This window comes from Notolabrus celidotus, chromosome 1 (assembly GCF_009762535.1).
Source record: "Notolabrus celidotus isolate fNotCel1 chromosome 1, fNotCel1.pri, whole genome shotgun sequence".
Classification (NCBI taxonomy): Eukaryota; Metazoa; Chordata; class Actinopteri; order Labriformes; family Labridae; genus Notolabrus; species Notolabrus celidotus.
In genome coordinates, this window is record NC_048272.1 from 1,493,848 (window position 1) to 1,515,573 (window position 21,726).

The 21,726-nt window shown below is 43.4% G+C and overlaps 1 protein-coding gene across 1 annotated transcript in view; it reads left to right on the plus strand.

Moving 5' to 3' along the window:
• The first annotated feature begins 8,378 nt into the window (after positions 1-8,378).
• Positions 8,379-21,726, plus strand: part of cpne5b (copine Vb) — a 256,605-nt gene continuing 243,257 nt past the window's right edge. The window contains exon 1 of the mRNA XM_034700261.1: positions 8,379-8,991. Coding sequence (XP_034556152.1) covers positions 8,873-8,991 — 119 coding nt within the window. The 5' untranslated portion in view covers positions 8,379-8,872. The remainder of the gene's footprint in view (positions 8,992-21,726) is intronic.

Sequence of the window (21,726 nt, forward strand, 5' to 3'; positions counted from 1 at the left end):
TGGGGGCGCCAGACTATCCAGTATTTAGGGGGCACTAGACTCTCCAGTCTTTTGGGGGCGCCAGACTATCCAGTATTTTGGGGGCGCCAGACTATCCAGTATTTCTGGGGCGCCAGACTATCCAGTATTTTGGGGGCGCCAGACTCTCCAGTATTTAGGGGGCACTAGACTCTCCAGTCTTTTGGGGGCGCCAGACTATCCAGTATTTTGGGGGCGCCAGACTATCCAGTATTTTGGGGGTGCCAGACTATCCAGTATTTTGGGGGCGCCAGACTATCCAGTATTTTGGGGGCGCCAGACTCTCCAGTATTTTGGGGGCGCCAGACTCTCCAGTATTTTGGGGGCACCAGACTATCCAGTATTTTGGGGGCGCCAGACTCTCTAGTATTTAGGGGGCACCAGACTATCCAGTATTTTGGGGGCGCCAGACTCTCCAGTATTTTGGGGGCGCCAGACTATCCAGTATTTAGGGGGCACTAGACTATCCAGTATTTTGGGGGCACCAGACTCTCCAGTATTTTGGGGGCGCCAGACTCTCCGGTATTTTGGGGGCGCCAGACTATCCAGTATTTTGGGGGCGCCAGACTCTCCGGTATTTTGGGGGCGCCAGACTCTCCAATATTTAGGGGGCACCAGACTCTCCAGTATTTTGGGGGCGCCAGACTCTCCAATATTTTGGGGGTGCCAGACTATCCAGTATTTTGGGGGCGCCAGACTCTCCAGTATTTTGGGGGTGCCAGACTATCCAGTATTTTGGGGGCGCCAGACTCTCCAGTATTTTGGGGGCGCCAGACTCTCCAGTATTTTGGGGGCGCCAGACTATCCAGTATTTTGGGGGCGCCAGACTATCCAGTATTTTGGGGGCGCCAGACTCTCCAGTATTTTGGGGGCGCCAGACTATCCAGTATTTTGGGGGCGCCAGACTCTCCAGTATTTAGGGGGCACCAGACTATCCAGTATTTTGGGGGCGCCAGACTATCCAGTATTTTGGGGGCGCCAGATTCTCCAGTATTTTGGGGGCGCCAGACTATCCAGTATTTTGGGGGCGCCAGATTCTCCAGTATTTAGGGGGCGCCAGACAATCCAGTATTTTAGGGGCGCCAGACTATCCAGTATTTCTGGGGCGCCAGACTATCCAGTATTTTGGGGGCGCCAGACTATCCAGTATTTAGGGGGCACTAGACTCTCCAGTCTTTTGGGGGCGCCAGACTATCCAGTATTTTGGGGGCGCCAGACTATCCAGTATTTCTGGGGCGCCAGACTATCCAGTATTTTGGGGGCGCCAGACTCTCCAGTATTTAGGGGGCACTAGACTCTCCAGTCTTTTGGGGGCGCCAGACTATCCAGTATTTTGGGGGTGCCAGACTATCCAGTATTTTGGGGGCGCCAGACTATCCAGTATTTTGGGGGTGCCAGACTATCCAGTATTTTGGGGGCGCCAGACTATCCAGTATTTTGGGGGCGCCAGACTCTCCAGTATTTTGGGGGCGCCAGACTCTCCAGTATTTTGGGGGCGCCAGACTCTCCAGTATTTAGGGGGCACCAGACTATCCAGTATTTTGGGGGCGCCAGACTCTCCAGTATTTTGGGGGCGCCAGACTATCCAGTATTTAGGGGGCACTAGACTATCCAGTATTTTGGGGGCACCAGACTCTCCAGTATTTTGGGGGCGCCAGACTCTCCGGTATTTTGGGGGCGCCAGACTATCCAGTATTTTGGGGGCGCCAGACTCTCCGGTATTTTGGGGGCGCCAGACTCTCCAATATTTAGGGGGCACCAGACTCTCCAGTATTTTGGGGGCGCCAGACTCTCCAATATTTTGGGGGTGCCAGACTATCCAGTATTTTGGGGGCGCCAGACTCTCCAGTATTTTGGGGGTGCCAGACTATCCAGTATTTTGGGGGCGCCAGACTCTCAAGTATTTTGGGGGTGCCAGACTATCCAGTATTTTGGGGGCGCCAGACTCTCCAGTATTTTGGGGGCGCCAGACTCTCCAGTATTTTGGGGGCGCCAGACTCTCCAGTATTTTGGGGGCGCCAGACTATCCAGTACTTAGGGGGCACTAGACTCTCAAGCACTCAGCATTAAGTGCCATACATCATTTTATTCAGGAGAACCTTATCTTTCACTGTGCTGCATTTTAAGTACCAGTTTTACTTTTCTTTTGTCTGATAATGGATGAAAATACTAAAGTTTTTAAAAAAATCCAAACAGCTGATTGGTGTGTATCCGTGCTCATGCAGCGGAAGAACACCGGTCTGCGAGGTGCGTCTGAAAATAGTGCCAAAACAAAACAAAGGGGGTTTCTGACGGCAAACTGAAGAGCTCCAATTTGTTCTACTGGTTCATGCATTTGCACCTTGATGAGTTCATGGACCATATTTTCTCAACTTTGGCAAAATTACGTGAAATAGGAGGCCCAGTCTGCAGAGAATTGTAGCCTAGCTTACCTGCCGGTCCTCTGGGAATTTTCTCATTAAAGGGGCCGGCACTCATTGTGGCTAACAGGAGCAATAGTGTACTGCAACTCATACGACCCCACTTAAAAAAAACTGAAATATCCCTTTAATTTCAGCATGTTTAATAGTTTTTAAATGTGCCACTTTTTTTTTTGTAGTGATTCATGTTTTAACTAGCATATTTTTGCACATGCAAGTCGACAACAAATTACTCTAAGAGTAGAAAACAATGATTGTAATGTTGAGTGAAAACTGCACTTCTATCTTCTATCTATCTATGATGGAGGTAATGAGGGTTACATCACCTCCACCAACTTGAGGTTAGTTAAAGACGTATTTAGCTGATGTGCAGTTTGAAGAAGAGTGTGTTTTTAACTGCCCATGTCACTAGCTAGATTTAAATACCCACAGATCCCCTGATTGACTGGTATTTGCTGACCACTTCCTGTGTTGGAAGCTCTTTTTCACCTTAGTTGTAACAGTTTATCTTAGTTGTTTTTATTGAACTATTGTGAGAACAAGTGAGGTAAGATATTTAAGCAGTAAACAAATGTCTCTGCTTATTTTCTCAATATTTATTTATTCATAATTGAAGGGAGCTTCACTTGTTTGACAGGGCATTTGTCTCTTTTTTAGCATAATTGCTTCAAGAAAGGCGATATTTTTGGACAGAATGACGCAAGCGAGCATAAACACAGTAATTAGTGCTTAGGAAACTGCAGGGGAGCTGGGGGAAAAGGACAGAGGAGGAGGTGAGGGGACATTTATGGTGTAATTAATGTGACCAGCACAAAAGCATTGACCCCCTCCTGGTCCTCTGCAACAGGATGAAAGTAGTATTTATAGGAAATATGCACTGTTTGCTTCTGGAGACATTCAAAAGAAGGCATGACATTTTTATATTCCTTAGAAACTGGTCGCTGCAATTTGTACAGCTAACAGCTTTTAAATAAGAAGCTCATTTGATGTAACTTTGTGATTGTTCTTGCTCTTTCTTTTACAGATAAATAAAGTCTGTTTGCTGTATTACAAATTATGCTTTATGCTGCCAGTCTGGCTTTGAATATTTGGCTTATTTTATTACATTATTCCTTACAGTCAATGCCACAAGTTTTAAAGTGCTCAGGGGAATTAAATGTCCTGCGTTGATTGTTGCTAATTAAGAGTCGTTGATTGGATTGATGTTAGCCTCAGAGCTGAAAACCCTTACATGAAACATATGACCACATCACCGCCGTCCTCCAACATCTTCATTGGCTCCCCGTCCCCTACCGCATACAGTTTAAAATCCTCCTCCTCCTCACCCACAAAGCCCTCCACCACCAGGCCCCTTCCTACCTCACTGACCTCCTCCACCATCACACTCCTTCCCGTAACCTGCGCTCCTCACACGCCAACCTCCTGTCCCCACCTCACAGAACCAAGCACCGAACCTGGGGGGACAGAGCCTTCTCAGTAGCCGCACGCACCCTCTGGAACTCACTCCCCTCCCATATACAAAACTGCTCTGACCCTTCAGCTTTCAAATCTCTTTTAAAAACTCACCTTTTTAAGTTAGCTTTTCATTTGTGATTGTACTGTTGTGTTGTTTTGTTTGATCTGTGTTATTTGTTATTTGTTTATTTTGCTTGTATTGATTTTAACAATTGTACAGTGTCTTTGAGTTTTTTAAAAAGCGCCATATAAATAAAATGTATTATTTTTATTATTATATAAATAAATATGGGTTTAATTCAGTACCTGAAATCACAGGTTGTGTGATTGCCTTGTGGTACAAAGGTTATTGCTCAAGGCAGACTTGCTACTCTATAAGACATCCTTCTATTTCTCTGTTTCCTCCATTTTTCCCCCTGTTCCTCTGGCTGTGCTCCCGCCAACCCCCTCCTCACAACATCAGCAATAACACGCTCACCCACACTAAACAAGAAACACTAAAACACGTCAAACATCCTGGTGAGACAGTGGTTTGTATGCAGTCATGTTTGCCTCTTTATCTCCATTTGTTGGTCGTTCAGTGACATATGAGAAACTAATTTGATTTTTAGATATGCACAGTGGTGTGTGAAGAAATGATGTGTTTGTGTGTGTGTGTGTGTGTGCAGTCCTGATCCTGAGCTGGAGGGCTGTGTGGGCAGAAGCGCCTTGTGCCGGTATAAATTGATTTCCAGAATCCAGACACGAGGTGCTTCTATGCAAGAAGGATTTGTTTGCTGCTGCTGCACCCATTTATGAAAAGAAGGTAAAAGGGTTTATGTGTCATTGCATGAGTGTGATGTGCATGTTAGAGAGTTAAAGGGATGGAGAAACACGAAGTACACCGAAAGAGGAAATGTGACGCCTCTGTTTCCTTTTTGACTGAAAATGTGACAACTACTTTCTGAGTTGGTCAAAAGTGTGTGTGTGTGTGTTTTTTTTACTGATGCAACCAGCAATCTGTGAGAAGCAGCTGGTTATTTGATTATTCATGATTTCTGTTTCTGTGCATTTCATATATTCACACATACGTGTTAGGGCTTTGTTTATGCATGAAAAAAGATGGAGAAGCATAGAGCGTCAAAACCATACACACACACACACACACACACACACACACACACACACAGTCACACACACAGTCACACAAACTGCATTTAGGAACTGTAGTTATCCAAAAATGACAAAGCCATCAATTTCTTGGCAGGGGGGCAACACCAGTTTAGCATATTTATTACAGCAGGGTTTACAGGGCAGGTCTTAGCTGCAATACAACAGGCTAATGATGGATGGGGGCTATTAAATCTCCATGTAATTCCCTCGTCTATAATTAATATTGATTTTAAATCAGGCAGCCTGAACACATTTTAATTGCCGACTCACATTTTTTAAAAATGTCATGCCCTCTCCAACACAGAAGAGTGCAAAATGGGAACTTTAATCTCCAACTCCACATTCATTTGAGTTGAACGTGTGAGGTTAAACTGTCACGGCCATTGCTCAGTTTATAATTAAGGCTAGAGAATATTTGAAGTTTTTTGTCCACACTTTTCCGCTTCCCCTCTTCTGAATTTGAGCTGTTGTCCTCTTGGAGCTGTCCGTGGTTGTAGTGCTGAAATCCCCACTTCTGAGGGCAGTGTACTCTAACCCAGTGATTTTCAACCACTGTGGGGTGTCAGTTTATGTGTCAGATGTGCCGTGGGACAGTATCAAATTTCACTTCATTAATCCAAAAAAGTATTATTCATATACTGCAAATACTTTGCCATGGATTGCGTCTGTGCCTGCAGTGTAGTGACTGGCGGAGTAATGAAATACTTGCACATGTACTGACCTGCGCTACCCACTAATAATAATAATAATACATTTTATTTTGGGCGCCTTTCAAATCACCCAAAGTCACCTTACAGATCATAAAATCATTCATCATTAAAACATCATAAAAACAAACAAACAAACAAAAAGAAAGAGTAATGAATAAAAACTAAAAACTAGTGAAGTGCAGAGAGTCCAGTTAGAGGGAGTAAGCCAGTTTGAAAAGGTGAGTTTTGAGTTGGGATTTGAATGATGTTGTGGAGTCCGACTGTCTTATGTGTGGGGGGAGGGAGTTCCAGAGTCTGGGTGCTGAGCAGCTGAAGGCTCGGGCGCCCATGGTACTGAGGCGTGACGGTGGGATGGTTAATAGTCCAGCAGAGGTTGAGTGGGAGGGAGCGGGAGGGAGTGTATTTATGAAGGAGGTGGAGGAGGTAAGTGGGGGCCAGGTTGTGGAGAGCTTTGTAGGTGAGGAGAAGGTTTTTGTAGTGGATGCGGTGTTGGACAGGGAGCCAGTGAAGTTGGATGAGAACAGGAGTGATGTGGTCTGATGATTTGGTGCGGGTGATGATCCGGGTAGCCGAGTTCTGAATGAGTTGCAGTCTGTTGATTGGTCTGGTGGAGGGCGTTGCAGTAATCGATACAGGAAGTGACGAATGAGTGAACCAGGATTTCGGTGCTGGATTGAGACAGAGTCTGGAGATGTTGCGGAGTCCGGGTGATGTTTTGAATGTGAGGTGCGAATGAGAGGGTGCTGTCCAGAATGACACCGAGGCTCTTGACTTGGGGGGAGAAGGGTACAGGGAATCCGTCGATGATGATGGGTGGGGCTGGGATGTGTTGAGATTTGGTGAGGGTGGATTTGGAGCCGATGAGCAGGGCCTCGGTTTTATTCCAGTTGAATTTCAGGAAGTTCCTGCTCATCCAGCTCCGGATGTCTGCAAGGCAGTGCCACTGGGTGGCAATAAAACCCACTTATGACCTGGTTAATTTAAGATAAAAGAATTAATGATGCGAGGTGTATGTGACAAGACGTAGGCGCACAACAGCAATGGATAAATATTCAAAAAGGAAAAATGAAAACTCCAACTGGGCCATGGATAAAAGTCTAACCTGGATGAAGAGTGTAATATGGGCGGTGGAAAAGGCAACTTTTATGAGAAAAACTACAGTGTCTGTGAGAGCTCTCAAAGCTAGCTACTTAGTAGCTGAACTTGTAGCCAAATCAAAAAAGCCACACACTGTGGCAGAGACATTAAAGGTGACATATCATGCAAAATCGACTTTTTAATGGTTCTCTACCTGAAATGTGTGTCCCTGTCTACAAACCCCCTGAAAATGAAAAGAATCCATTCTGCCCCTGTTCTGATTTCTCCACCTTTCTGTAAATGTGTCCTGAAACCAGCCGTTTCAGTTTTCAGTGTTTTTCATACGTCACAACGCCATCCGGTCTGTAACAGGAAGTCAGAGCTCGGAGCTTGTTCAGCCCATAGACTGTATAAAATACAACTCAACCCCTCCTCTGTTTTTCATTCCCTGCACACATGTGCTAACAAGGAGCTTAGGAGGGAGGCATGCTAGTTGTAGGCTGTCTTAATAAACACAAAGGTCGGTTTTACTCCCCACGTCTGCAGATTTGAAGATCTAGTGGATGATTTTTATTTTCCATGGAAAAGTGCTAGCGCTAGTTAGCATAGCCACATAGCTACATGTTCTTAGCTGTGTACCAAGACACACGTCGACATACTGACAAATAAAACAACAAGAAACACTAAATCTGTGACCAATGGTTCAGAAAGGTCCTGCTACAGGCGCCTCTCCGTCAGGATCAGATTCTGGATCAGATTCAGAGGGTTGAAGTAACGCAGGTCTGTGAGCAGCCAACATGTAAACATTAGACCAACGTGCTGGAGAGCTGAGGCCACGTCCACTTCCTGAGGGGGCGTGGTCAGAGAGCTCATTCTCATTTAAAGGCACAGACACAGAAAACAGCCTGTTCTGAGCAGGGCTGAAAAAGAGGGGTTTACAGGCAGACCAAAATCTGATTTCAAAGTGTTTTTTTGAGCAATAAACTTTAAAGACATGTTTTGGGGACCTCTTAGACCAATATATGTTAATGAAAAAGAACATAATATGTCACCTTTAATCCTACCTGCAAAAGCCGTTGTAAATGAGATGGTTCACCCTGACGCAGTTAAAGAAGTAGCCTAAGTTCCTCCCTCAGATAAATAGATTCATATATTGAGAGACTAAATGTGTCATTTTGGAACTCTTTTGGTTGGTGGTGTGACACAGGATTTTTTTCAATGTATGAAATGTGCCTTTGCTCAAAAAAGGTTGAAAAACACTGCTCTAACCCACTGTAACTCTGTGTCCTTAAAGCTTTGAACAAAGACGTGTCCACTCATGAGCCCTTGTCATAAGTTGAGAGTATAGTTCTAGTGATTGCTCCTGACAGAGTGTGCTATATTTCTAATTGTCAGGGGGCGTTAGGATAAATATCCACAAACAATGTGAAGGAATTTTGCACTTTAAAAGCTTCTCAGTCACTGCTTTTGAAAGATTTCAGGCTGCATTTTTCTTTCATTCCTTAAATGAAGATTTTAAATCTTAGTAGCAATAAAAACCCACCACTGAACCAGCGCATACACTGCCAGTTATGAGCGCAGAAGCTGTTGCAGACTGACAGCAGCAGCAGCAGCAGCGGGGCACGGGCAGGGTTGCCAGCACTTGAGTGTAATTCTGTGTGGGAGGAGGATGGGTGTGTTAGAGAGCATCCAGCCTTTTCTCCTCACACGCTCTGCCGTGCGCTCATACTGAAGACAAAGCGCGGAGAGGAGTCCACCTCTCCATGTGACGCGCAACAGTCCCCTCAGTGCCTGTCCTGCTGTTTCTTCTTTTCTCCTGATCTACGCTCCATGGACAGTTAACCAGGTGCTTCCCCCACATCCTTCCGTCCTCCCTCATCTCCAGCTTTCAACATCAGTGAAGTGGCTGCCTCACCCGTCCGAACCGGAGGCCGCCTGGTCTCTGATCTGGTCTCTGGAGTCTCCGGAGACTCGGCGCGCACCGTCAGGACCAGACTGTGCGGCTCTCGGATCAGACCCGAGCCACCCCGAGATCTGGCGATGGAGCTGATGGAGGAAGACGGTTTGGACAAGCTTGAGGACATGTCATCGGTGTACGACTTCGACCCGATCACCGGAAACATCCCAGCCACCAAAGTGGAAATCACCGTCTCGTGCAGGTGAGTGGACGCGTCCTTAGAGGACCGACAGCCAGGAAAGTTAGACACCGCACGTTTGAAAAGTTGTGACGGGGCCCCACCCTTTGTGTGTGGAGGAGTTCTGTGCAGTAAGAGGGATATATGTGAGAAATAGAGAAAAGTATCCAACTTACAGGTTATCCATGGTTCCAGGTGGGGACAGTCAGCCTGGTTTCAGTTCACTTTAATAACATTTATTGTATTAATTCTATCAAGACTATATACCTTAAAATATTTCAAAGATGTAATGCAGTTATGTAATAAAAAGTTTAAAACACCTGTCACTGTAGGCGTTTCCTACCTATCACTTCAGATGCGCAAAATCTGACATTAAGTCCTGCATTCTGGTGTTTCCTATCAGTTGGATCCAAGGTAAAATGGTCTTAGTACAGTGAGCAACATGAGATGTTAACAATAAGAGGATAAAGTAATTGTGATTTTGTGCTACAGTATGTGTAATGATGATTATTCTGCATATCACACACCTTTATTGCTGTGAGATTTATTCAACCGAAGAGCATAATGTTGCCGCTGTAACCACTGTTTGCTGCCAAAGCACTGAGAGCCTCACTCCTCCTTCCTCCTCCTCCTACATTCTTTAAAAAGTGCTGGATGTTAAAGAAAGGTTCACATCACAAAGCCCCCGTCCTTGACCTCAATCCAAGACGCATTTTCCCCAGAACTCAGCACAAAGCTTTATTTCTTATTCAAAGAAAATAAACCGCCTCCAATAAATTAATCTCCCTGCAGTGCTTGTTCATTGAAAATAAACAGACACTCCCCTTCTTATTAGAAACGGGTTTAAAGTCAATGCTCTTAACGCCTCTGCCTGTAAGACATATAGTACATGCAGTGCTTGCATACTCACACAAACACACACACACACACAAACACACTCACACACACACTCATTCAGACATCTTTCTGCTCTTTGATGCTGGGTTTTAGGTTGGTGAGCCATTGGAGCAGAGTGAGTTTGAGCTATAACAAGCAGTGTGTGCATTATTGATGGGCTTTCTGACGTTCAGAGAAGCTGGCTGCCACATCCCCCAGCTTGGAGTAAAAGAGGAAAATAGACCATGGCAAGAAAAAAAGCGTTTTAATATGGTGAATGATAAGCCGTTTGCCTGTTTGTGATGTGTAGGAAATGCAGGGCAATGGTTGGGGAATCAAATTGAAGGGAGAGGAAAAAAATGTGTTGTCTTAAAAATTTGGGGTTTCAACCATTGGAGTGAGACGCCATGCTCATGTGCAACTAAGCACAATTCAGGTAAATGATGAGTCCTGTTCTGACAGCCTCCTGCATTCATGCAAATGTTACCTCTGACAAAGTGTGTGTTTGTGTGCACAAGCACACACTGTGTTGGAAAAAGGGGTGATGCAAGTGATGCCTCATCCAAGAGAGAAGAGGAGTTTGGGAATCGGAAATCATTAATCGAAAGGGGAGGGCTGATGTCTTCTCTCCTGCTTTGCTGCATTTGGTGTGTGCTTGCATGTATGTGTGTGTGTGTGTGTGTGTGTGTGTGTGTGTGTTTGCAAAGAAAGAGTCTGACAGCCCGAGAGTTCATCCTGGAGAGCAAAAATGGATGTATGCAAGATTTAAACTTTTATTGATATGAGTATAATGAAATGATGAAATCATTGCAGATTACATAACCTTTTTTTAAACAAGCGGTCTGATTGGAGGAGAGGTTGATAGCAACCTTTAATGAGATTTGGAGACAGATTAAAATGTAAAAGGTCCAATTTTCCTGTTATCTGTCACTCCTAATATTTTGATAGGGTACTGTTTGAAGCCCTCCTGAAGCAACAGTTTAATCTTTCTGTTACACTCAGCACTTCCAGTAATTCTTCAAGGCCTCTCAAATCCACTAAATCCTTTGTACAGATGTTTTGTGAGTCAGATTTCTATTGAACAGAACAGCCCCCCTAGTGGGTCTTCTTCCCTGTTCTCTCTTTGTCATCACGTACATGCACTCTCTAAAATCTCCAAACCATGATGATAGCTATTCGCTCTGGGTTAATACCCCTTATTACATGCTACATCCCCTGCTTTGACAAGGTATTATTACTAGGACTGGGGACAAACAATGAGGGGTTGGTGGTCTTCATTGGGGAGCTGTGAAAAAAGAGAGGTAAATAATAGGAATTGGTTTGGGAGTGTAGAACACTAAAGTGTTTTAATGCAAGCAGCAACCTCCAATTTTGAGAAAGAAAAGTCAAACGGAGGGGGAAAAAAACTGCAGTTCCTAGACAGGCCACTAGAGGCAGGCTCCAAATAAGGAGTCAATCCCCATTCGGCCTCATATTTCATTTCTGAAATGTTCAGCAGAGTGAAATATGTTGACACTTTAGTAAAAATAACAGTTTTGGTCTCTCTAACTTATTTGCCTATCCATGAAAACTCTACTTGGGGTAACTATTTGTAGAACTCACCCATTGATGCAATACGGGTCTGCTTAAAGATATGCATAAATACAGGCATTGTCTCTCAGAGTGACAGACGTATATTGCTGGCTGTGTACCAGGTGTTCTCTCAGCTAATTAAAACACCAAACTTAGGTAAATATAGTAGCTTTCAGTGTGGTTCATGACACTAACTTGGTATCTCTGAAGTTGGGGCTCAAGCTTTTTCTGTGAGTACAATTCCATTATAATCATATTCACATTTTTGCACTAAGACGCAGGAGTAGGGGAGAACGGGGTTGGTTGTCACACTTTTTACTGTTTTGATGATTGCTCATCATCAGAACATCTTTCAATAGTCATTCCTACATTAAACTGATGCTTAAGGTGTTGGCTTGAAATGTGTATCCTTCTCATTTTCCAACTCATTGTAACAAAAAGGCAATTAACTATCAAAGACACTCTGACACATTGTGACAACCAACCCCATCACGGGATGGTTATCACACACTATGGGGTTGGTTGTCACACACTATGGGGTTGGTTGTCACACACTATGGGGTTGGTTGTCACAAACTATGGGTTTGGTTGTCACACACTATGGGGTTGGTTGTCACACACTATGGGTTTGTTGTCACACACTATGGGGTTTGTTGTCACACACTATGGGGTTGGTTGTCACACACTATGGGGTTGGTTGTCACACACTATGGGGTTTGTTGTCACACACTATGGGGTTGGTGTTCACACACTATGGGGTTGGTTGTCACACACTATGGGTTTGGTTGTCACAGACTATGGGGTTGGTGTTCACACACTATGGGGTTGGTTGTCACACTATGGGGTTGATTGTCACACACTATGGGGTTGGTTGTCACACACTATGGGGTTGGTTGTCACACACTATGGGGTTGGTTGTCACACACTATGGGGTTGATTGTCACACACTATGGGGTTGGTTGTCACACACTATGGGGTTTGTTGTCACACACTATGGGGTTTGTTGTCACACACTATGGGGTTGATTGTCACACACTATGGGGTTGGTTGTCACACACTATGGGGTTGGTTGTCACACACTATGGGGTTGATTGTCACACACTATGGGGTTGGTTGTCACACACTATGGGGTTGGTGTTCACACACTATGGGGTTGGTTGTCACAATGGTATTTTAATGGGAAAAATCTTTTTAAAAATGCAAGAAGGCAGAACTAAATTTGAAAGTTTAATTGCACTGACAAGTGATAGGCCTACATAACTTAATTCATTTTAACATAAAATGATCAAGGAACATGAACAGGAAACACATCTTTAGGCCAGCCTATATAACAACATAAAGAACAAAACAAACAGGCCGAACAATAATGGCCGACTCAACTAGGCTACATGCAGTCACTGTCTGAGTTACAGTGATGGTAAATGTAGGGTCTGCACACTCCAACTCATTTCACCATGCATGATTTTGCCAACATAGGGGTTGGTTGTTACATGTGACAACCAACCCCAAAGAGAATGTGACGACCAACCCCAACTGGATTTTTTTTGCTAGCATCAAGGCTAACAACCATCTAACAAGTAGTTAGCTAGCTAATTAAAATCTAAACTATAGCTTTCCCCTCACACTTTGTAAGGGTAACACTTGTTTTGTTATAAACCCATCGTTTAAAAGCCTAGAAGAAAAATACTGAGGAGCTGAATATTTACAATTTGACATGAAAAATATAAAAAGTCCTCTCACTTCAAGTTCAGCTGTCTTACTCCAGAGAAGACTATTTAGGTGAGCTCTGATCCTAATTCTGGAAATGTCCATACCCCAATTTGAGAGACAGCGCCCTCTGGTGGCGAGATATAACGAGTGTGACAACCAACCCCGTTCTCCCCTACTAGCTTGTCTTATTGGCTCTTTGAGTGTCTGATATATATTTCTAGTTTGACGGTGCCAGTTTAGGTCACGGGGTGCAACCTTTACTGCAGCCAGTCAGTAGTGGGAGCTCCAAATATCTTGGCTTCACTTTGGGGAGCGGGTGTGCCACCCATCTTCTTATCTATACCATATAATTTAGGTAATTTGGCAACTGTCAGCTCCTTGCTTTGTCCCAGTAGCTACTTCCGTTGCTCATACAATCTATGAGCTGGTGGCAATGGAAAGCAGGGTTCTACAGGTATTCTTTGTGACTCTTAGTAATACTGCACGTTGCAAAATGACTTTCTTTTGGATCTTATGTGAGTGCTTTTGGTCATCTATATTTATAATTTCTTGGGCAAGTCTATGTGTATGTTCTTCTCACTTTGTTTGATGTTTTCTGTCATGCACATTTATCTTTTGGAGTGCTTGCTACAAAGAAAATGTTTCTAAGATCATACTTTATTAATCCCAGGGGGGGAATTCAGTTCTGAAGTCAAAATCAAACTTGTGGCTTTTTCTTACTCCTGTATTTACTCTCTCGCTGGCTTGTCAGTGAATGGTCCGGTGCCTGGGGGGGAAATCAGGGGAAAAAGGTACAATCAGCAAGTGGACAGGAGAGCAGAGGTGTAAATCCTGCAGCCACAGAGCCAAACCACAGTCCCCTGATCCAGCCTTTGTTCAATCCCTCCACCGCCATTCACAAGCAGGTCAATGTCTGCTGTCCAATTCCTGCTCCACTATGTAACCATGCAGTCAATTCAAACATCATAAAGAAGTACTTATGTGTCTAATGTGGCTCATAGCCTTTTACCAGCCTCCACAGTCGGCTGGGACTGTCTGGAATTGTGTATTAAAGAGAGAGTTAGTCAATGGAGAAGCAGCAGCTGCTCACAGTGATATTGATAAGCAATGAGCTCACCTGGCATTAATGGAAGCTGTGTATTTGTGGTGCTGCAGCATGTGTAGCAAATGTGAGAAATCCATAAAAAAAAATAAGCAACAACAATTTAGAGTTCTTAAGCGAATCATTTCCCTTGCAGTTCGGGCCTCTCATGCATTATCATTAAATCTGAGTCACTGAGTTTGACACAGGCCTTTCTGAAAAATGAGTACACAGTGATCTTTGAACAACCCAGAAGGAACACGAGCAGCACTTGCCACATTTCTAAAGGTATTTCATTCTATCCAAAGAATCCTCCAGCCATCTGGATGAAAACATATTTTAGTCAAATCAAAACTGCTTTTAACATGTTTTCCACTTGCAGAGTTGACATGCTGTATGTCCTTGATTTAGAGCTCTGCACTCAAGATAAAACCGACACCCGATCATCTTAACCTTTTCAGATTTGCATTCTGCAAGTTTGAGACCCTGAAACCACTCAAGGAAAGGCTATTTTCTGTAAGAAAAATAAAGAAAATGTGCGTTTTGTTCTACTCTGAATACTCAGGATCTTAAGAAGCATCTCTTTTTACAGTTTTTGTCTTATTGCCAGGCTAAAACAACACATTGGTCTAAGGTATCTCTGTAACACTTTACAATAAGGGTCCCTTAATTAACACAGTTAAAAATGACTGAGTCTGACATTGTACTCTGCCTCTAGGACTTTCTTCATCCTCCTCATAAGCTTCCCTGCTGTAGCTTTTCTGTTGTGACTGCTCATCCACCTCAATGAGTTCTACCTCCTCCATGTCATCAGTGATCATCACATCGTCCCTGGGAGGGGTGCAGTCTTTCCAGCTGGAACATGAGATGTTCTGGGAGCCAATGTTTCTCTGGGAAGTCCACCTGGAACTTCATGATCAGCTGTCCCTTTTCATAAGGCTCCTTGTAAACTGGCAGTTAATGCATTATTAAGCATTCATTAATAATGGTTTAATAATCATTATAATGTATTACCTAACATTAACTAACACATTCGTTAAAGCATTAATAAGCAGTTCATTAATGTCTACCGCTCAGAGTTAATTAATACATTATTAAGCATTAATAAAAGTTGCATCATGTAATTAGTTAACCATTAAGGCTGATTTATACTTCTGCGTTGAATCAACGGCGTACCCTACGCCGGGGGTCCGCGTAGCTCCCGTACCTACGCCGAGGCCTACGCACGTAGCTGATGTGCACCTCCTCCAAAATGTAACTCCCCGTAGAGCCGACGTGGACCTCAAGCCCTGTGATTGGTCCGCTCGGCGGCTTTGTATTTCCCGCATTTACAACACTTCCGGGATCCCGGACATCGGCCGCACATCGGCCGTGTATTTCATCTCCTCCTCTCTATTCTTCATGTAATCATGTCTGTATGATAAACAGCAACATGTATCAGCTGTAGATTAACATAACACGCTCTGAAACTCTGTGGAAAAGTAAACAGAGATCGTAGCGGGACAGGAAGCAGGCGACCGGCTATCAGAGAGACCGCACTGCCCTCTAGTGTTTTGGCGGAGAATTGCTGCGCGACACGGACACACCGACGCACAAGTATGTGGGGCTCAAGTCCGCGTCAGCCCCTGCTGCGTAGGGGAGACGCAGAAGTATAAATCAGCCTTTAGTGAATGCTTTCTAGACCCTTATTGTAAAGTGTACCACATGCATCACTTAGGTAACACATTATAAATACTAAACTGCCTCATAAGGATTACTTTACCTTAATTAACCATTAGTGAATGCTTTTTGGACCCTTATTGTAAAGTGTAACACATGTATCCCTTAGGTAACACATACGCTGAAACACAATTAGTTGAAATGTAGTTGAAACAACACATATAAAGAATTTAACACATTTTATTTAAAGCAGAGTAAAACAGATAATCACAGATAACATCTCAGCTGGTACAGAGAAGAGCTAAATTCCTTAAACAAGAGGTGTAAGCTGGAAAGAAATGTCCTACAGGTCCTTTTGGGACGTGACACCATAACAGGCTTTTAAAATAAATCTTGCTCGTTTTCAATGACACAAAAAAGTGGACAAATTATGTAATTTCCACCTAACACCTTTGAATTAGTTTTTATCAATCTTGTTGTAAATGTGAAGCAGATGGAGGACAGAGTCTGAGAAGAATCTGAAAACATCTTTAAACCAGAGGTTAGTGTTGTTTAACAGCCTGCTGGGCATATATTTTCCTGGAAAACAGCTGCTCTGTGACTCAGATGTTATGAATAATACCTGAAAGGTACAAATTAAGTAAAGGATGGACCTTCAGTCATGATTAAAATTAAAGGTTAACAAGGCTTTCACTCAAATACCCCTTAGCTACTGTAGGAGATTTTTTCCCCCTGCTTTTTAAAGGCAAAACCTAGAGCAATTAGAAAATTATAACAGGATGCTTATTTTAGGCAAAGTAATTATAATTAATTAGTGTGATTAGACATTTAAAAAATCGTTATCTACACATGAAATTCAGGCTGCACAAGCACAGTACTGAATGCATTCTACTTTCACCTGCGTTTGTGTATGTGTGTGTGTGTGGGTGTTTGTGTGTGTGTGTGTGTAATTGATTGATGGACAGCAAATAGAGGTCAGGAAGGGTGAAGTGTTACAGCTGACAAGCACAGGGTCAGAGGTGAAATCGACTCACCTCTTAAAGCACAAAGAACCAATTAAACCTTAATGGATCGTCCATTCTTTAATAGTGACACCTAATCTAAGATCTTGAACCAGGTGAAGATGGATGCTATAGCCCCTGAATCTTACCCTAATTGGTTGCTTGTGGTCTTTATATTCTGTTTCTACATGTACTGAATGCACAACTCTCTAACAGCTTTGTTAGGGCAGGAGTTGCATTTGTTTCTAAGATTAAATGCATTTGCTAACTGTCTGGATATAGTCTTCATTTGCATACAGATTTGCGTTTATGGGAAGCCTATTTTTCAGCATCTGATAGGTTCCATGTACAGATCTGGGACAGATATGAAAGCGTCTGACACAGTGTGCAAAAGCCCTCAGGAGATCCAACACCACGACTTATCATCACTTGGATTTCCCTCACTCTTTCACATCACATCTCTCTAGGTGTGAGCCTGAGTATGTACTGTAAATGTACCGAAAGACTAGAAACATCAAAGCTTATTAAACATTTGAGGGATGTGAGATAAAACAAGAGCCCAGGTTTGCAACCTGCACCATTATTTTCTTGCAGATGACTCCAACCATACTCAAAAGGTGGGTAAACCTCTCTATGCCCCATGCACACTCATATGTGCAGTAATTTTGTGTCTCAACAGATTGGGCACACTGCCTGATGTCTGACTGACTTTAGATGGAAAACTAGGTGTGGAGAGAGAGAGAGGGGAGAAAACAGAGAGGAATGGTGTGGATGCAGAGGAGGAGATAAACAAAGACAGCCTGAGATGAGTAACATATGGGTGTAGGCATGCTTGTCATTGCACTGTGACAAGAGAACAGGAAAATTAATTATAAAGAAATGCAAATACAAGGCTGATATGTTAAGAGAAGGGAACCTACAGACAAAGTAACAGAAACATTAGAATTCAGCTCTAAGCAGATGATTTAGTTGTATTATCAGCAGCAGCACAGCAGCAGAGTCTGTCATTGATGTGATGCAACATTTCAATGAAATGTGAGCATAAGCACTAAATTAGAAGGAAGAATGATGATGTTTTAAAATCAATTCAAGTGCTAGGGGAAAGGAAGTATTTAAATGAAGTGACACACTGGGGCTTATTCACAATCCCAGCCACGTTCCATCTTCAATGCCCTCACTGATGGAAGGAGGTTTTGGCTTAAAATCTCACGTTACATCATCATCATCATTCTTCCCTTAACACGGATCAGTCGTCCTGTCCCCTTTGCAGAAAAACAGCCCCAAAGCATGAGGTTTCCACCCCCATGCTTCACAGTAGGTATGGTGTTCTTGGGATGCAACTCAGCATTCTTCTTCCTCCAAACACGACGAGTTGAGTTTTTACCAAAAAGTTCTATTTTGGTTTCATCTGACCACATGATATTCTCCCAATCCTCTTCTGGATCATCCATATGCTCTCTGGCAAACTTCAGATGGGCCTGGACATGTACTGGCTTAAGCAGGGGGACACGCCTGGCGCTGCAGGATTTGAGTCCCTCTCGGCGTAGTGTGTTACTGATGGTAGCCTTTGTTACTTTGGTCCCAGCTCTCTGCAGGTCATTCATCAGGTCCCTCCGTGTAGTTCTGGGATTTTTGCTCACCGTTCTCATGATCATTTTGACCCCACAGGATTTGCGTAGGGCCCCAGATCAAGGGTGATTATCAATGGTCTTGTATGTCTTCCATTTTCTTATAATTGCTCCCACAGTTGATTTATTCACACCAACCTGCTTGCCTATTGTAGATTCACTCTTCCCAGCCTGGTGCAGGTCCACAATTTTCTTCCTGGTGTCCTTGGACAGCTCTTTGGTCTTGGCCATGGTTGAGTTTGGAGTCTGAGTGTTTGAGGCTGTGGACAGGTGTCTTTTATACAGATAACCAGTTCAAACAGGAGCCATTAATACAGGTAACGAGTGGAGGACAGAAGAGCTTCTTAAAGAAGAAGTTACAGGTCTGTGAGAGACAGAAATCTTGCTTGTTTGTGGGTGACCAAATACTTATTTTCCACCATAATTTACAAATAAATTCTTTAAAAATCCTACAATGTGATTTCCTGGATTTTTTTTTCTCATTTTGTCTCTCATAGTTGAAGTGTACCTCTGATGAAAATGACAGACCTCTCTCATCTTTCTAAGTGGGAGAATTATCAGGGCTGCATGGTGGTGCAGTGGGTAGCGCTGTTGCCTCACAGCTGGAAGGTTCCTGGTTTGAATCCCCTGCTGGGCAGGGAGTGTGTGGAGTTTGCATGTTCTCTCCATGCATGCGTGGGTTCTCCCCGGGTACTCCGGCTTCCACCCACAGTCCAAAAACATGCTCAGGTTGATTGATCACTCTAAATTGCCCATAAGTGTGGGTGTGGGTGTGAATGGTTGTCTGTCTCTCTGTGTTAGCCCTGTGATAGGTTGGCGACCTGTCCATGGGCCTTCCGCCTGAAGCCAGCTGGGATTGGCTCCAGCCCCCCGTGACCCCTAACGGGATAAGCGGTCAAGATAATGGATGTAATTATCATATTTTCCTAAAATGTGCTACTAGATATGGTGTTGCCATGGCTGGTAAGGGGAGGGTTTGGCAGTAAATAATGGAGAGGACAAGCTTGCAAAAACTCTGAACTAAATGTAAGTTATGTAAGGAATTTAGTCCTCTGAAGCATAATTTCCAGTGCATTATTAATACATGGATTCTTTGGGGATTATGGTAGTTAAACTGTTTTGAGCACCAGCAAGTAGATTTATGCAAGAAACCAAAAAGGATGAAGTAGAAAGAAAATGGAAGAACAGCAGTGGGAAAATAGTTACTGAATTGAAATTAACAAACAAAGCAGTACCAAACTATGGGAAAGAAAAGCTTATTTTTGACATCTATGGACACATAAAAGTCATTTGCAACTGAAAATTAAAACATGCAGTGATCTAATGGAGACAGAGATGATGTAATGTTCGCTTGGAGCTTTGCACAGCCATAGAGGCCATCACACTGCAACCACTTCTACCTGGCTCAAACACACACGCACGCACACACACAGTTGCCAAGCTGAAAGACACATCTGTGTATAATTTATGCATTCAATTTTGGATGGAACAGTCTTCACATGCAGGATTATTTTTCTGGTTGAGGCCACACAGATCATGTTCCTTTTCCTTTCCCCTTCCCGAGGTTCACTCTGGATGAGCCGCAGTGTTATTAAACTGGAGTATCGCCACAGAGCAGTCCACTCTAACACCTGCAGCACTGATGACTCTGCTGCTCCTCCTCTCTCTCTGACTCCAACCGTCTCCTACACAGTCCTGCAGCCTCCTGAGGACCATTACACAAAATCTGGTCATAGCAGCTCACAACCTTTTTCTTTTCCACCTCTACTCTTTTGGAGATAACTGGTAGACAGCTGTGTGGTCACTTGTGGGTGTTTTAAGATTGTTTTTTAAAACAGCAATGCAGCTCATTTGGGAGACATTTAAAAGGCTCTATGAAGCTTAGAAGCAGAGCATATTAAATATGCATTATTGATGTGGTTTCTGCTTACAACAACAGCTTTTTTTGTTTCCTTTGCACTGATCTTCAGGGAGCAAATTGTATGTCTGTGTGTCTGCATGGAGCTGTTTGCAGACAAAAGATACTCGGATGTTTTTACAACAAAAAGCACTTTCCTCCTCTTACCTGGCAGAATCAATTCTTTTCAACCTTCTTACTTACTTAGTAACACCTTGTATGAGTGCATTGTGGACAGCAACCATCATTTCCTGAGCCCTATTTACTATCTTTCACCTTTAAATGTGACTACTTGTCATTTTAAATGCCTTCTTTTGTAGCTTTTGTACACTGATGGACAAATGGTGACTAATGCTTTTAGTAAATCAATAAAGTGGACTGTAGGCTGCTGAAAGGTTATGAATGTATGCATGTCAAGAGCTTGCATCCCACTTTCAAGCTAGACATTCCTTTACTGGCTTGTTTGATATTAATAAAAAAAATAATATGTTATCACCTTTGCTATTAAATCCAATTTTCATTCTTTTCTCATTACCATGATATTATAAAGAGGCTGAATTTTATCCGTCATCCAACACACAATAATCCCCTCCAGCCCTGACAGCAGCACTGTTCAGTTGTCAGCATCTTAACACAGGAATGACTATAATCAGCTCTGTCAGCTCTGCGTCTGAGTTAACTGTCTCATTCCTTCAGCCGTCAAATTCTTCTCTCCACACACACAAGCTTGTGACTTTCAGCCCCGATACACTTGAGGTAGAGAATATCCTCGGATAAAAAAAACAAGGCCTAGTAAGGCTGCGGTGGAAGCAGGCTGAACATAAGAGATGTTAAATCCAAAGGAAGAAAGGCAGTGTGCTCTCCATGTGTGTTAATGATGTATCACTGTCACGCTGGCTTTGGTGGCTGAGAGGCTGAAACAGGGCTTTTGATCTGCACTCTCTGGCTGACAGGCTTGCCAGCTGACTGGAGAGGGCAGAAAGGAGTCAGTGGAAGACAAAGTCAAATTTATAAGTGAAAGGCTGTAGAAATGGAGTACCACCCAAACAAACTCACTGATGATTTGTGTCCAAAATAGCTGAAAAAAGTACCATGCCCTCTCTACAAGTTATTAGTGGACAAGTAGATCCACTGACAAAGGGGTCAGGGTAGAGAGTCAAGTTAAACCGCAAGACCTTAAAGGTGACATATCATGCAAAATTGACTTTTTAATGGTTCTCTACCTGAAATATGTGTCCCTGTCTACAAACCCCCTGAAAATGAAAAGGATCCATTCTGCCCCTGTTCTGATTTCTCCACCTTTCTGTAAATGTGTGCTGAAACCAGCCGTTTCAG